Source organism: Hypanus sabinus, chromosome 12 (genome assembly GCF_030144855.1).
Source record: "Hypanus sabinus isolate sHypSab1 chromosome 12, sHypSab1.hap1, whole genome shotgun sequence".
NCBI lineage: Eukaryota > Metazoa > Chordata > Chondrichthyes > Myliobatiformes > Dasyatidae > Hypanus > Hypanus sabinus.
The window spans coordinates 86,474,624-86,492,931 of record NC_082717.1 but is presented as its reverse complement, the minus strand read 5'-3'; the positions used below and the strand labels follow the sequence as shown (position 1 = coordinate 86,492,931).

The window sequence follows — 18,308 nt, the reverse complement described above, 5'->3', positions numbered from 1 at the left end:
ATCAAGGGGAGACTGTGTTCGGAATACCAAATGCACCGCACAAGACTGTGAAGGAGGGTAGGTAAATCCCGACACCTCAAAAGCTATACTCCAACCAAGAGTATATTCACCTCCCCTCCTCCTTTGGGAAATTTCTTTAGAAAAAATTTAGTGGGATTTTTAGAATATACTGTTAGAGTACATTTAACTTTAATGGATGATCATTGGAGATATATGTATGTTTTGCATTTTCAAGATATTACATTAGTCTGTGGGTTTGGAATCTTTTATTTTTTTTGGAAAGTCTTTTTGGAGGATAGTTTATTTTAAACATATTACCTGTGGTTGCTTATGTGGGAATGTAGTTTTGTGGGTGGTGGCAGGGCTGGTTTTTTCTGTTGTATCATCTGTGGTGTTTAATTTGGATCATTTATTTGAAGGGATTTATCTTGAATTATTACTTGAAGATATTGATTTGGGAGGTGATGTAGGGGGTGTTTATTTGGCATGTATCATTTTGGATTCTTGCATTTAACATAAATAACTGAGACTTGCAGATATAAACTCAGCGGCCACTTTATTAGGTACACCTGTACACCTGCTCGTTGATGCAAATATCCAATCAGCCAATCACATGGCAGCAACTCAGTCCATGAAAGCATGCAGACGTGGTCAAGAGGTTCAACTATTGCTTAGACCAAACATCAGAATGGGGAACAAATGTGATGTAAGTGACATTGACAGTGAAATGATTGTTGGTGCCAGATGGGGTGGTTAGAGTATCTCAGAAACTGTTGATCTCCATGGATTTTCATGCTCAACAGTCTAGAGTTTACAAACAAAGGTGCGAAACACAAAAAACATCCAGTGGACCACAGTTCCATGGGAGAAACCGCCTTGTTAATGAGAGCGGTCAAGGGAGAAAGGCCAGACTGGTTCCAGCTGACAGGAAGGTGACAGTAACTCAAATAACCAGGCGTTTCAACAGTAGTATGCAGAAGAGCATCTCTGAATGCGCAACACATCAAACCTTGAAGTGGATGGGCTACAACAACAGATAACCACGAACATACACTCTGTTATTCTGCACTGACATGGAATGGTTGTCTTGCAATAAATTTTAAGGTTGTATTTTTTACCCCTCTTGGACGTGCAGGAATACCACCTTCTTCTATAGATCCCCAACCCACTGTCTACTGTTTTTAATCGTTCATCAATGTTTTAAGATTTTCAATGTTTCAAGATTTTCAATGTTTCCTTCTAACATAGAAGAGCATTTAGCCCATCGAGCTCATGCCAGCTTTTGGAACAATCCCATCAATCCATTCTCCCTTTATTTCCCTGTAACCTACTCTCTTTCAACACCATCCCCCCCTCCCCCCCCCCACAGCCCATTCCCTGATTCTCCTGCCACTCCCATACACAAAAGCGACTCACTGCGGCCAATTAACCAGCATGCATTTGGAGCCCCCAAAGGAAACTCACTGTGTTAGCACAGGGAATACACAAACCCCAGTCATGCAGCACCAGAGCTCAGGGTTGAATCGGGGTCACTGGAACCATGAGATGGCAGACCTGCGGTGACGTCATGCCCCCATCAGTGGCTGTTGCATCTTACTCTGAAACAATTATATCATCATCAGCTGATTGAAATTACCAGCCAGTCCCAGATTTTACACAAGTAGGTAAACAGATTCATTTGTATAGATGTACAGACATGAACTCAAGTAAAGAACCTCCAACATTTTTGCATAGTTGGCTTTTCTCATTATGTAACCAATAAAATGTAATAAATGATCACAATCACACAAATATGAATATTGAAATGACAGACATCCACATAGTGACTGTTACTCATCTTAATTTACTAATGAGAAGTGTTTATTAGCCAAATCTGGACTCACTATTGGCCACATGACTAATAAATGCTTCCTCTCATCCACCATTAACTTATCCTAAGTTTTTCTTTCACTCTGACCTGGGAGCAGACTATCATCCCCAATCACACCGCATACATACTCACCTTGGACTCAGTGTGATAGTTCCCAAGGTAAAGATTACAGCTGCATAGGATGACCAAGATATCTATAACTCTATACCGAATAAAAATTGTTCATGAAATGAATAAGGATGCTTCAATGTTATCAAACCTTGCTCAGATCTCAACTGGAGTACTACATGCACCAAGATATAGGAAGTATGGTAGATTGGGAAACCACCCAACGGAAAAAGCAGGATTTCCCAATATTGTTTTTTTACAATATTTTTATTCAGAAGAAAAAACAAGACTTACAGAGTGCAACACATAGGTACATCTCAACATAAATTGTGTACATTCATATATTGTAATAAAATTGATCAAAATGTTATAGCATATCACATAAAGGTATACCACTTTGTAATCAAAAATTTAAAGTTAGGTCATACATCATAAAAGAAATTTTTTTGTATAAAAAAATTCAACCCCCTACCAACTACCAAAGAAAAAAGCTGATGGACGATAATGGATAATTAGAAAAATAAACATATTCGCTTAAGAAGAGAAGATAGAAATATACATAAAAGTCTGTGCACTGTTAAACTTTATAAATTGGAAAAGTAATTTAGGAAAGGTCCCCAGGTATTTAAAAAGATTGTTTCAAATTTAAGACTGAGCAGTGGATCTTTTCTAAATTTAAATAAGACATAATATCACGTAGCCATTGAAGATGTGTAGGAGGGGTAGACTCCTTCTATTTAAGCAAGATTGCTCTCCTTACTAAAAGAGAGGTAAAAACTAAAACCTGTAGGTTAGGAGTATTTGAAGTTATATATTCATTTGCAATAATACTAAACAAGGCAGTAAGGGGAATTGGGTCAAATTGGACCCTAAAAAGTTGTGAGAAGGTATGGAATACTTCTCGCCAAAACTTTTCAGTTTTAGGGCAAAACCAAAACAGATGAATTAAAGAGGTATCAGCAGAGTTGCATTTATTACAAAGTGGAGAAACGTTTGGATAAAAACTGGACAGCTTCTGTTTAGAAATGTAAGCTCTATGAACCACTTTAAATTGTAGAAGAGAATGACGAGCACAGAAAGATGATTTATTAACCCGTTTAAGAATTTTATTCCATTTTTCATCAGAAATCTGACAGTTTAGGTCATCCTCCCGAGCTTTTTTTTATTTTATCTAAAAAGTCTTGTCTAGAATCAATCAACAAGTTATAGATACCAGTAATAGAACCATTAACAAAAGCTTTTAAATTTAAAAGATCATCCAGTAAACTTTTATCAGGACCTATAGGAAAAGTAGTTAATTGGGAACGTAAGAAATCTCTAATTTGAAGGTATCTGTAAAAATGTGTTTTTGGCAGTGCAAATTTAGTTGACAATTGGTCAAATGAAGCAAGAGATCCTGAGATAAACAGGTCCCAAAAACACTTAATATAGGAGGTATAAAATCAAGGAAGTATGGTAGATCGGGAAACCACCTGCCGGAAAAAGCAGGATCTCCCAGTGGCCACCCATTTTAATTTCACTTTCCATTCCAATATGTCAGTCCATGGCCTCTTCTATCGCCGCGGTGAGGCCACTCTCAGGTTGGGGGAGCAACACCTTATATCCCATCTGGGTAGCCTCCAACTTGATGGCATGAGCATCGATTTCTCAAACTTCCAGTAATGCCTCCCACTTCACCATTCCCCATTCCCATTTCCCCCTCTCACCTTATCTCCTTACTTTCCCATCTCCTCCCTCTGGTGCTCCTCCCCCTTCCCTTTCTTTCATGGCCTTCTGTTCTCTCCTATCAGATTCCCCCTCTCCAGCCCTGTATCTCTTTCACCAGCTCTTTACTTCACCCCTGCCTCACTCCCAGTTTCACCTATAACCAACTAACTTGCCCTTCTTCCTCCCCTCCACCCGCCTGTTTATTCTGTCTTCTCACCTTTCTTCTCCAGTCCTGCCGAAGGGTCTCAGCCTGGAATATCGCCTGTTTACTCTTTTTCATAGCTGCTGCCTGGCCTGCTGAGTTCCTCCAGCATTTTGTGTGTGTTGCTTGGATTTCCAGCATCTGCAGATTCTCTCTTGTTTGTAATTGGAAGGATGGTAATAGTGCTGGAGAGGGTGCAGTGTCGTATCACCAGGATGATCCTTGGAAAGGAGCAATCGGGTTATGAGGAAAAACTGGAGAAGCTAGGTCTGATCTTGGAGATAAGGACGCCGAGGTGCATAAAACTGAGTGGTATAGATAGGACCATCTGCATGTCAGAAGTTGAAAGGTGTAGAAAACAAAGAGACGTGGGTTTGGAATAAGGGCAAACAGATTGCGGGGGGATATGAGGGAGTGATTCCTTCTTTACCTGGAGCGTGGTAAGTGTTTGAGTAGTTGAAGCTGGGTCCCTTTCGGCACAACCATTACAATAAATGTTAAAATTGGTTAGGCATAGGGGACTCTGGTAAAGGAATTAATATAGAAGGGTACCTAGTGGCTTGCATGATTGAAACAGGCTGAATGGCCTGTTTTCATGCTGTATGATTCTATAGAAGTTAGAATCCATTACCTCACCCCCATCTTCATTTCTCTCCATTGCTGCTGTCTGAGGCTGAACAACTGCAACCTCTCTTATCTGAAAAAGTTGAGCTCATGATCTCCCATTCTGTTTATCATTTATCTGTTCTCCTTCATCTGCATAGCACTACCTATTTGTGTCACTCTTTCAGCCCATCTCATACACAAGATTAGACTATCCCAATCGTCATCCTGCCAGCTTCCGCCTAAAATACTCTCTCCTGCGAAACTCTGCCACTTGTGTCTGAACTGAACAGCGGCATCCTTTGGGATCCACTGCACAAATAATTGCCGGCATGAGTTGGAAGGCACTTTGGATCTACGGGAGATTAACTCAAGAAAGGAACATGTGATGCATAATTGAACTATGTCTGTCTGATGACTTTGGGCAGTACTCAAGGTATTTGGTGGCTGTTCATTGTAATGATTTCAGCAAGCACCCAGGGGCAAAACAACTGTTCAGTGTCTTATCAATCTCGACCCGAATTGTGGAGTGCCCACTTCCCCCCACAGATGCTGCCTGACCCTCTGAATTCCTCCAGCAGTTTGTTTTTCTCGTGCACTTGATTTCAGCAACTCCATTTCGGTACTTTACTCATAAAATATTGACAGTGTAAACAATTGTTACACGGCTTCCTCTACATTCATTCAATTTACACTCTGAGAATAAGTCAACAACACTCATGTTTGTTTCTTAAACATGAAATGTGGAACGTTTGAGAGCCTGTTACCACAGGATGGTAAAGTGTTGTACCCCTAGTTCGACACTGAGCTGTGAAGAGGAGGAGAACCGTGTCCATGGGACAGGCACAAACTACAACACAAGGCGCTGCTCTGGAGTCTGAAGCCCTGGCTCCTGGATGCAGTATCAGGTGAATGAATCCACCCAGTGCACCGCTCGCCTCCCTGACACATTCCCCATACTCATGTGCCCCGCCACACCGTCACACATTTACTGCGACTCAAAGCTTGGCACCGACATCTCACAACTTGCACACAATGCCAGCTATTCAACTGCGATACTTGCTGGCGCATTCTACTCTCTTACTTGGAGGCAGCAGCGCACCAGATCGTCTGGATCACCTTACACTGGTATGAGGCATGGTGCTCCCAACACTGGAGACACCACTTTGATTTCACGGCTAAGGAAGCTCACCAGTACCGCTACCTCCTTCATTATGATCTGACACTTTATCATTTACCTGTTCTGCAATCCTTCGGCAGCCTTTACACTTTATTCTGCATTATTATTGTTCTACCCTATTCTGCCTCAGTGCACTGTGTAATGATTTGCTCTGTATAAACAGCATGCAAGTCAAACTTTCCTCGGAGTCTTGGTCCATGTGACAATAATAAACCAATACTACTACCATTACAGTATCGATGGGCAGAAACATTGCAAGGCTTGTAAGACAATCTGGTATCCTCCATCTTACTCTCTTCTTGTACCTCACATCACTGCTGACTTACAAGTTGTCACCCCACCCCCCCATTTCCTGGCAGCGTCTCGCATCCGGCATCCCTCACCCATCACCATGCCCAAGCCTGTTCCTCACCTTGCATCTTTCTTCCTCCAGATGGCCCAGGACAGCAACTTGGCCAGGCCGAGGTGAAAGGGCAGACAGAAATTGAACAAGTTAGCGTTCCCAAACACCAGCTCTGAAATGCTCAGGGCTCAGTGCAGAGGGGGAATCTGCATCTGATGTGGTGTGATGCCTTGCTCACGAAGCTGAGGTAGGGACAAGGACAGAACCTAACACCATCCAAGTGGTGGCTCAGTCCAATACCAAGTTTGCAGACAGAAAAACAGAGTGTCTCAAAGCTAACATTTCAAAGTTCGAAATATGTATACATTATACAACCTTGAGATTTCTCTCCATACAAGGAACCCAAAAGAACCCATAAAAAAACCAAACACCCAATGTGCAGAGAGAGCGAAAAAAGAGTAAATCATGCAAACAATAAAAAATAAGCAAACAGCACCTAGACCGATAGTGAGTCCTCAGACATGAAGCCTGGAGGAGCCAGAGCCTCAGCCTCAGTTCACCACATAGCTGAGTAATGGAGCAGCAAGCAGAACTGGCCTGACTCTCGCCTCTGGTCCTGTCACCCTGCCTTTTCAATCCATCCGGCCCAGCGTTTAAATCATCCAAACATTGTCATTCCTCACTCTGGGATGCGGGCCCTGAAGCATCGATACGCACTGGGCCTGGCCCCCATCACCACATTTCAGCCTGTACCCATCCTTTCCAAACCAGCCTGGAACTTCGATTGATCAAACCTCGCTCTCTGTTTAAGTGGACGAGAACTGAATCTTCTCCACTCCAACTTTGCTCAGCTCCACATACTCTGACTCCACCTCAAATGTTACTCGACCTCGCTCCAACTATTTCTCCTTGAACATGCCTCAACCTTGCTCCAACTTCGACCCTCAACTTAGCCTTGCCTTTACTCGCCCCTTCATTGTTTGTGGTGATTGTTTAGCTTAATTTTTTTTTACAGAATAAGTATTATAGATTAAGTATTTATTTAAATTTCTTGCTTTGGGAACCATGAGTAAGTTGTCGCTCACCCTCAGTAGCACCATCTTAAACCAGAAGCCAGGCGTTTCATTGCAGCTTACCAGAATAACCAAAGATGTGAATACAGCAGGAAGAGCTCAGACCTGCTATGTAGTCAGCACAGTGAATACTATTGATCAAAGGCACTTGGAAGTTACTAATATTGCTGAGATGCCGCCCTGGGAGAGTGCAAGTGGTATGTGGAGCATCTTTCAGCATCCCACTCCCTCCATTTGCTTTTACTTGGCAGCCACAAACCCAACCAAAACTGCTGCCACTCATAGTGAGAAGATGCAGTTGTAACTAAACTCATCAACACACGGTTTCCTTGGACACTGGGGAAAATTGAACAGTCATACATGCCTTCAAGGACTCTAACTGAAGGGTCTCAACTCAAAATGTCAACTGTCCATTTTCCTCCATAGATGCCACCTGATCTGCTGAGTTCCTCCGGTGTTTTGTGTGTTTCTGATGTTCCACGAGTTGGCCACCTGTTCTTGTAGATGACTCACTATTGTTCCATGGTAAATTTGTGAGACTTGGCTGCATTAATTCAGACGAGAAAAATAAAACCTTGAGTTTGCTGGGTGCTTTATGTCAATTGCTCTTCATGAGAATTGAGCATCCGTACCAATTATCAGTTGGGTTTCATTCCAGATGTAGCAACACATTTCATCTCCTCTCCTCTCACTTCTCTGATCCAATTATCACCCAGGAAAGAGCTTCTCTCACACATACGCTGCGTCTCCATGAAACAGCAAGTAGAAGCAGATATTGCTGGGAACTCATGATGACAATCTGCATTTATATAGCACCCAGGAATGGTAACTGACACACATCTGCACTGAGCCACATAAGAAAGGAACAGCATTGATGATCAAAAGCCAAACACTTGGTGGAAGAGGCCTTAAGGAGTCTGTTGGAGTAAGGTGGAGAGTTAAATAGAAAGATTAGAGATAACTAAAGTTGAACAAAGGAGTTAAAGTACAATTTATAATTTTAAAAATTAGAAAATTCATCGCATACAACATGAAAGGACATAACTGGCCATGACTAGGGATGCTAAAGGAACTTTTCCCTAAAATGTTCTAACTTTATTGATTTTATCAGTAGCAAAGCCGTGAGTTTTCAAATAAACAACGTACCTGCTAACTCAGTCACAGAGTGGAGCCTGATAATGTGCTGGAGCATACTTCAAGCATTACCATATCTTGTTCCAGAAACAAATTTGCACGTCTTTAAGATCTGCAATGCATGCTGCTTGCCCACAGAAGCCTCACTATCCTGCTTCTTAACTATGAATGGTTATTATTACGATTATTGATTCTATGAATTCTATTTAGGTGCCAAGTTGGCATATTACTTACTTTGTCAGAAGCTTAAGGGCTCAAGTCCCATCCCAAAAACCCAAGTAATTCACTGATGCTTGTGTATTATTTCATTGATCCTACAATATCAGTGAATTGAATTGACTTTATTTCTTACATCCTTTACATACATGAGGAGTAAAAATGTTGCCATGTTTCACCATTACCACTTCTCCTAACTCCTGTATGATCGTTTTAAGAGCTCGTATGGCATTTAAAAAGTAAGTGTCTGGGAGGTCTTGCAGTTTTCATGAGGGGATCTCATTGAAACATATCAAATGTTGAAAGGCCTAAAGAGAATGATGTTTCCTATAGTAGGGGAGTCTAGGAGAGACAGAGGGCACTGCCTCAAAATGGAGGGATGACCATTTATAACAAATATAAGGAGGAGTTTCTTTCACCAGACGGTGGTGAATCTGTGGAATTCGTTGCCACCAGCAGCTGTGGAAGCCAGGTCATTGGGTGTTTTCAAGGTGGAGCTTGATAGGTTCTTGATTAGTCAGGGCATGAAAGGTTATGGGAAGAAGGCAGGGGAATGGGGTCGAGAGGGAAATGGATCAGCCATGATGAAATGATAGAGCAGATGCGATGAGCTGAATGGCCTAATTTTGCTTTTGTCTTCCGGTCTGATGGAATAGTAGATTGAAGCTGGTGAAGGCACCATCCTCTGTAATGCAGCAATGGTAAATGAGGATGCCCAGAAGTCATGGAACACAAAATTCTTGAAAGGTTGCAGAGCTGGAGGAGGGCAGAGAGAACAGAGAAAATGGCAATGGAGGGAGTTGAGCACATTTGAAAATGAAGCAGTACCTAACTACAGGCCAAGGTAGGCCTTCGGACAGAGGTATGATGTATAAGTGAGATTCAGGATGTAGAAGTTAAGGGATATGGACAAAGACTACCCAGAAGGACAATGAAGTAATTGAGTCAGGGTCTCACAAAGGCATAAATAAAACAGTCATTGGACTGGGTTTACAGCCAGTGTGAGCAAGGAAGGGGCAGGTAGTCGGCAACTGCAGACAAATTTGATCCGGTGCAAAGGAACTGCTCCCTGTAGCTGAGCTGCTGACTAAATCTTTTTCTGTTTTGTTTCTTTTCCCTTAGTGTAGCTTGTTCAAGGCTCAGTATATCTTAAGTAATACAAAATTGTGCTATGAAATCACTTATATCCCATCTACACCTATTCATCGACTAAAATGCAATCTAAGTTGAATTGAGATTCTCTCCAATACAAGTGTGTGCAATGCGAGTTAAGTGCAAGATTACTTTTAGGTATTGAATGAACCTCATAGTCCTACATTGATACATCAGACACTGCAATTTAGTTGAAAGTTACATCCTTCTGTGAAGGCTGTTCTGTTTATAATTCAACCTCTGATCACCTTAGTGTATAACACAAACTCAGATCATACCAGCATCAATTTTGGGATTTTGCCTCTTGAGCAAGTAGGAAAAATCGAGAATGGATTTCCATAAGTAGAGTGGTGACTAACTGCAGGCAGTAGAGGTCTTGGCTATATTGTGGAGCCTGAGAAATACAAGGAGGTATGTGCCCTATACATAGAAGGTGGGACAATGTTCATAAGTTGAAATAATATCTAGGGATGACACAGAACAATGGAACATGGTGACACATGAGAAGAGGAAGGTGACAGCGTTGCTGGTTATAGGATCAGTGATAGTTTCATCTTCCAGTAAGTTGGCAGCAGCACAGGCTATGAACTAGATATCATGACAACTTGAAGGAACTTTTGAATCCAATACTATCAGAGATTTTTCAAGAGCTACAATTTAGGCACATGCAAGGATCAAAGGAAATGGGTGGTGATACATGGTTGGGTTGTAAAATAAAAATATGCAATTTCCAGACGTTTTGGATCAGGCAACATGAGAAAGCCTGTTGGTTGTACTCACTGTTGAGAGAATTTGGGTGACGCTATTTAACATGACTAACCTCCCTTTAGAGGGGAGCAGTAGGATGGTCACCGGTACGGAAATGGTTTAAGGATGTGTGGTGGTTTCACTCAGGGTGCCTTCCAGAAGTGTGGGCATTGAACAAACGAAAGAGTCTGGTAATGAAGGCAGTTTCCTTAGTGCAAAATCCTTGGGTCACAATGTCCTGAAAGGCTGTAACAGTTAGAACGATCACCAGAGGAAGCGGCTACAGATGGGTCCTCCACTGCCAGGGTGTTGAAAATGCATCATGGAGCACCAAGAATTGACAGTATACTCACTGACTGGGACACTGGTGCTTCCAGGGTCACAATCCCCAAGGCAAGTAAGACTATATGATTATGTGGGGACTATAACATAACACACAACTGGGCACTGGTACTCCACTGTGGCTTTGGTTGTGAGCTGTGCGAGAGAGTGCCGTGCGATGTGGAAGGGTGAATGACGGGACATGTTTGCTGAAGCAGCATCTGAGGCCAGTGATCCAGTTGATGGAACATGGGCTGACTGCTAATCACTTGTGATAGATTGTTGAACTGCCAGTAAGATTGAATCCATCTCCTTTGTCCCCACATTTTCAAGGCTTGTCTCCTTACATTGATCTGCAAAACCACTTACTCCTATTGCATTCCCAGCTAGTGTTAGAGAGTTTCATGCACCTACCAAGTCCAGCAAGGGCTCAAGAAATCCATTGTGTTCCCATAGCACCAGTTTTCCAGATCATCTTCAGTGGTGTCATGACAATCTTATCCTCAGCGTCAGCAGAACAAAAGAGCTGGTTGTTAACTTGAGGAAGGGAGCAATGCACATGCCCTTGTTTACATCAACAGTACTGAGGTTCAGAGGGTTGAGATTTTTAAGAAGAGTCCCCCGCCGGGCAATGGCAGTCCGGCCGGGCTTACCCGACTGAGGCAAGGGATAGGAAGGGAGCTCGGCCCAGGGTGACTCCGAGACTGACTCACAGAACTAGTTGATTAACGGTGGATACTCCAAGCCAGGGTGAACAGGACGAACAGAACGAAACCGGGCAAACATGATGAACAGGTCGGAACAGGATAAATCGGGCGACCAGCACAAGCAGGACAACCAGGTTGAAATGGGATAGACAGGCGAACAAGGTGAACCGGACGGAACAGCAGGACCAGCACATACAAGACAAACAGGACAACCCCCCAACCAGAATCCGTCCCAGAGCCCCTTATAGGCATCAAGTGCACCTCCTTAAGCCAGGATGATCCTAGTTGGGCTTAAGGGTGAAAGGAGAGACGGCTACAAGTCTAGAGTCCGCGGACCATAACAGCACCACTGGAAGTAGCTTATCTAGATGCATAATGGATTGATATGGCTACTGCTCTGCACATGACCAGAAGAAATGCAGAGAGATATGGACACAGCACAGCACGTCATAAAAACTAGCCTCCCCTCCTCTTCGTGTATACTCCTTGCTGCTTCGGGAAAGAAGGCACTATAACCAAAGACACCAGCCACCTCAACATTCTCTCTTCTCCCCTTTCCCATCAAGCAGAAGAGACCAAAGCCTGAAAGCATATACCACCAGGTTCAAGGACGGTTTCTACCCCACTGTTATAAGACTATTGAATAGTTCCCTATTATGTTAAAATGGACTCCTGAGCTCAAAATCTACCTCACTATGACCTTGAACTTCAGTGTTCACCTCCACTGTACTTTCTCTGTAGCTGGCACACTTTATTCTGCATTTCTTTAATCTTGTACTATCTCAACGATTTGATTTGTATGAACAATATACAAGGCAAGCTTTTCACTGTACCACAGTACATCGATGGTTCCACTTAATACCAGAGAATGTATACAATATACAATCTGACACTCTCAGTCTCCACAGATATCCTCGAGACAGGAGAACCCCAAAGAATGAATGACAGAAACAAACATAAGAACCCAAAAGTCCCCTGCCCCCTTCCCAGGCACAAGCAGGATCAACCCTCTTCCACAGCGCTCCCGCCAGCCACCATGCAAGCAACAGCAAAGTCTGTACATCAAAATCTAATTGTTCATTCCAACAATTCGACATGAAAGGGGAGCTTTAAGGACGCTTGAAAAGAAAGATGCTGGGCTTGGGAAAAATACATGTAGAAGTAGTCGGATAGCAGTTACAAGGTAAGACAGGATAATTGGTCTCCTGAGCTGAGAAAAGAATATTAAATTATCTAACTGAAGAACGAGTGCAGTAAAACTCAATTAATCTGGTATCTAATTGTTTGGAAATACTGATATTCCGGGTATATAGTCACTCATTAGATGGGATTTGTGAACTGAGTGTAAATGGAGTTTGTGGCTGGATCCAGAAGGTCTAAGTCAATCCACGGACCCCTCGATTAATGGTAAGGCTCCATGGCATAGAAAGGTTGGGAACCCTTGGTCTAGACTGTGGGCCAGATGTAAAGAGCTGGGCTTCGGGCCAGGAAGATAGGTAGGCCTGTAGCTGAAACTGGAATCTGGAGTGTTTGTATATTCCCTGTTCCCTTTAAAACCCATTGGATTCACAGGAAAATTTGTTACACTGAAAAAGTGAAATTAAGGTATTGTATGTTTGGATATTTATGGGAGAACCATCCAATCATCTGGAAAAACAGCTAATCCAATACCATCCAAAGGTATTGGAATCTTAGGGCACATTTTGCAAACCCAATGGGACGTCTTCCTCAAGGAGAGTGTGAGCCAGAGACTTGGTGATAAAACTTCGGGATCTGCACTCCGGTTGGGTGAAGTTCTTCCCCACTATGGGATCACGACTGAAATTCCAACTACAGAGTGCCGGTCCCAGTTAAACTTTCTCTTTGTAATGCCAGGTATGATATTATGAACCTCCAAATGACAGAGCATGGTGCTTACGACTACGTGAACATAGGGACTTGGCATGAAGGGTTGCTGGACATAGATGACAACAAGCTGCAGATGAACATGTCAAAGATGGTGCGTTCTGTCTGCAGTGAACCATGCACCAAAGGACAGATTAAGGTGAGTGCTGGGCCTTATGAAGGTCAGCCAGCTAGCTGGGATAAGCTGCTGTGTTTGGCTTCACTTCCGCTTAATGGGAACCCTGAGTAAACAAGTCCTCTTAGGCTGATGATGTGCACCCAAAATGTGCAACTCTTTCTTTCTCTCTCTCTATACGTCCTGCCAGGTGATTCCCAGTGTTTACCACATCCTTCTCAAGCCTCACTCTTTTTGCTTCCCCCATTTGGGCAGGTTATTCGGAAGGGAGAGGTGAGCTGCTGCTGGATATGCACCACGTGTAAGGAGAACGAGTATATGCTGGATGAGTTCACATGCAAAGCCTGTGAACTGGGCTGGTGGCCAAACGCTGAACTCACAGGTAACTAGCCTGAAATATCCTTGTAATAGACATCCCAAGGAGCTGGGGAAGGTATCACATCACTATTTTAATGTAGAAAGGAGCCGGGGTCATTGTTTACTCCACAAGCCAACAGAAGCTTCAAAAGAAACAGAAAATTCTAACCCAGTTTCCAACGCCAATAGAAGTAGTATATATTTGAATAGGGTTGGCGAATTAAGATTTTCTTACCTTTCATAGAATTACAAAGCATCACAGCACAGAAGCAGACCCTTTGGCCCAACTTTCTGTGCTAACCTAGTTGCCTAACTGAGCCAGGCCCATTTGGCCTACATCCCTCTAAACTTTTCCTAATCTTATACCAGTTCAAAATCGTACCTGCCTCTACCACTCCCTGTGGCAGAATGTTCCATATGCACACTATACTTGATGAGTAAAAACTGCCCCTCATTTCTATTTTTAAATTTTTCCCTTCTTACTTAAGCCTATGCCCTTCATTTTTGGACTCTCCCCCACACCCTAGGAATAAACTGTAGCTATTCACCTTGTCTACACCGCTTATGACCTCTATAAGGTCACCCCTCTGCTTCCTGAGCACCACCCTAGCCTATCCAGACACAACAGGCTGCATATGAGCAAACTCTGCTGGAGGAGCTCAGCGAGTTGAGCAGCATCTGGCAGGGAAAAGATCTTCAAAGTTTTGGGTCAAAACTCAAGTCTTATACAATTCCTTACCGACCCCACACATGACACTTGAGTTCCTCCAGCAGAATGTTTGTTGCCCTAGCCTATCCAGTCTATCCCTGTCACAGTAACGTACTTTCTCTGCACCCTTTCTAGTTGAATGGCATCATTCCTATACCTCACCCACCACCTAGTCATCCATAGCCAGGGTCTTGGTATCTGACACTTATGCACCAAGTATCCTGTTATTGATTGCAAGTGCATGGTTAGAGAGTGGTTGTTGGTGTCATACCCCAGTCACCCTCAGGGACTGCATATTCTTACCTTCTAAGTTTCGTTGGCTTTTCCATCCTTTAAACATTTTCTCAGTGATCCAACAATGAAAGGAGTTGAGCCTTGGATATCATCCGCGACTGAAAGTGTGCAGAAAACATTGCATTAATAAAGCACAAAAATTCCTCACAGGATTATTGCATCTAAATGTGGAAGTAAGCGATTTAAAGAGATTATCAAATGTTTAATGTTATTTTAAGCTCTAATTTATTCCTGTCCAACAGGTTGCCAGAGGATTATTGTGAAGCACCTGAGATGGAGCGACGTGGAGTCTGCTATTGCCGTGGTCTTCTCTTGTCTTGGGATCCTCGCCACCATGTTCGTCACCCTCATTTTCGTGCTGTACAGGGACACACCCGTGGTGAAGTCCTCCAGCCGGGAGCTCTGCTACATCATCCTGGCCGGCATCTTCCTGGGCTACATCTGCCCGTTCACCTTGTTGGCCAAGCCGACGCTGACCTCCTGCTACTTCCAGAGAGTCCTGGTGGGGCTCTCGGCTGCCATGTGCTACTCCGCCTTGGTGACCAAAACCAACCGTATCGCCAGGATCCTGGCCGGGAGCAAGAAGAAGATCTGCACCCGGAAGCCCAGGTTCATGAGCGCCTGGGCTCAGTTGGTGATTGCGTCCATATTGATCAGTGTTCAGCTGACCATTGTGATCACTCTGCTGATTCTGGAGCCTCCTACCCCTGTACTTTCCTACCCAAGTATCAATGAAGTCTTCCTAATATGCAACACCAGTAACCTAGGTGTGGTGGCTCCCCTAGGTTACAATGGGCTCCTCATTATGAGCTGCACCTACTATGCCTTCAAGACGAGGAACGTCCCCGCCAACTTCAACGAGGCCAAGTACATAGCCTTCACCATGTACACGACCTGCATCATATGGTTGGCTTTCGTCCCGATCTACTTTGGCAGTAACTACAAGATCATCACCACCAGCTTCTCGGTCAGTCTGAGCGTGACCGTGGCCCTCGGCTGCATGTTCACCCCCAAGATCTACATCATCATCGCCAAGCCCGAGCGCAACGTCCGCAGCGCGTTCACCACCTCAGACGTGGTGCGCATGCACGTGGGTGACGGGAAGGCAGCCTGCAGGTCCAACAGCCTGCTCGACATGTTTAAGAGGAAGAAAACCAGCAACAGCAACACAAGGTAAGGAGTTCCAGTTGTGGACCGCTCTGTGGAGTTGTGGACCCCACTTTCCCAACACGTAACCATCCCTGGTGCTCAGTTAATGGTCTAACCTTCACCTGCACACTTCTGCAATGGAGTCTTGTGAGATAGTGCAGTGATGCAAAAGACAAGATACAGAGAATTGTAGATCTATCATTGTAATGTGAGCAACAGGCACTCAAGTCAATTCAGTGATCTTCAGTAAAAGGAACTTAGCTGGCCCACAAAACACGGCAAGCTTTGACCACACACAAAAAAAAACCCTTCAAAATAAAAAAAATTATACCTTCTTGTAGCTGTGGAGTCCACTTGGTATAGTGTTAACAGGAGAGCAACATACTGTTCATGGAGCTGTCTGGCAGTTTACGAAATACTGGTCCCACCACCCCTGAGGTAGGCATTGCTCAGATGCCCACGGCCATGGCTCTAGGATACAGTGACAACCTGTAACTTGTCTGGTTAAAGATCGCTGTGTTGACGTTTTCCTGGGGCAAAGCACAAACCAATGTACTCCATTCTTTATCTTGATGATGGTATTAAATTCATCACCCCTCCTCAATGGGCAGGAAGCTCTTCCTGGTAGGTGGCCATAATCTAGAAAGAGAACCTCTCCTTTAAGCCTGCTGTACTGGTGTGGAAATAATCCCAGCACTTTAAATTACCGTCTCCATCAGAAGTGTTACCAGGAAACCACATGCGTATTTTCCCAGAATTTTCCATGTGAAGTGCTGTGCATGGTACTTTGTAAACATTTGCAGTGGGTCAGACCATGTACCAGGAACAAGCAACAGAAGTATTCAGCTATACCATATTGCGATTCTGTACCAAAATATATCATCATTTTGCTTGTATTTATTAGTTCACGAAATGTTGATGTCACTGGCAGAGCCTGTAATTATTTACCATCACTAATTGCTCCTGAACTGAGGCAGTTAATTACATTCCTGAGTGTAGTGTCTTCAGCTGAAAGGTGTTCTTCCCTGGAGGAAACTGGTGAATTAGATGTGGTTTTCTTTTACGACAAACCCACACTCTTTTGGTTTACTGCTACTGGGTGGCTGATAGTGGCTAAAATTCTACCATTTTAGAATTACTTGAATTTAAAATCTAGTCAAGAGGAAGAAGAAAGCATATTTAGGGTTTAGGAAGTAATGGTCAGACAAGGCTTTTTGAGTGTTACAGGGTAACCAGGAAGGAGTTTAAGAATGGACTTAAGAGCAGCAGAAAGGGTCATGAGAAGGCCTTGTCGAGTAGGGATTAAGGAAAAGCCCAAGACGTGCTACATGTACATTGAAGAGCAGGAGAATGTCCAGGGTGAGGACAGGACCAATCAGGTATGAAAGAGGAAACATGGGCTTGGCCCAGAGGTGGTAGTGGAAATCTGTAATAAATACTTTGCTTCAGTGTTCACCTGAGAGAGGGACCTTGACAAATGTGAGGACAGCATAGAAAAGGCTGATATGCTGGAACATGTCAATTTTAAGAAAGTGGATGTGCTGGAACTCCTGAAAAACATTAAGATAAATGATTTCTGGGACCAGATGGGATACACACCAGGTAACTATGGGAAGTGAGGGACAAGATCATTGTGCCTTTCGCAATGATCTTTGCATCCTCATTGGTCACAGGAATGGTATGAGAAGCTTGGAGGGTGGTAAATGTTACTCATTTTTTCAAGAAAGGTACTAGAGATAAAGTTAGGAATTATAGACCAGTGAGTCTTACGTCAGTGGTGGGAAAACAACTTGAGAACATCCTTGGAGAGAGGATTTATAAACATTTGGAGAAGAATAGACTGGGTAGGGATAGTCTGCATGGCCTTTGCATGAGTCAACTCAAGCTTTAAGAACTTGATTGAATTCTTTGAGGAAATGACAAAACAGGTCGATTAATGTATAGTAGTGAATGTGATGTATATGGATTTTAGTAAGGTGTTCAACAGAGTTTCCTGTGTAGGCTCATTCAGAAAGTCAGGAGGGAAAATTGGCTGCACATTTGCAAAATTGGCTTGTCCACATAAGGCAAAGGATGGTAGAATATGGAACAGGTTCTGCCGGAGGCTGGTAACCAACAGTATTCCACAAGGAACTGTTCTGGGACCCTGATATTTCTGAATGTTATAAGCTGACTTGGATGAGGAAGGGAAAGGGAGGGCTGGTAAGTTTGAAGATGACACAAAGGTTAGTGATGTTGTGGGTAGAGTAGAAGATTGTCGTAGTTTACAACAGGACTTTGATAGGATGCTGAACTGGGCTAACAAGTGTCAGATGGAATTCAGTGTGGAAAAGCATTGTTCAAAGTTCAAAGTAAATTTATTAACCAAGTACATATATGCCATCATATATAACCCTGAGATTTATTTTCTGGCAGG

General features: G+C 43.4%; 1 protein-coding gene across 1 annotated transcript in view; it reads left to right on the top strand.

The window, feature by feature from the left end:
• LOC132402400 (metabotropic glutamate receptor 1-like) overlaps window positions 1-18,308 on the top strand; it is a 246,385-nt gene that overhangs the window by 208,346 nt on the left and 19,731 nt on the right. Inside the window, exons 5-7 of the mRNA XM_059985257.1 lie at window positions 13,239-13,407; window positions 13,639-13,765; window positions 14,986-15,916. Of these exons, the coding sequence (XP_059841240.1) occupies window positions 13,239-13,407; window positions 13,639-13,765; window positions 14,986-15,916 (1,227 nt within the window). The remainder of the gene's footprint in view (window positions 1-13,238; window positions 13,408-13,638; window positions 13,766-14,985; window positions 15,917-18,308) is intronic.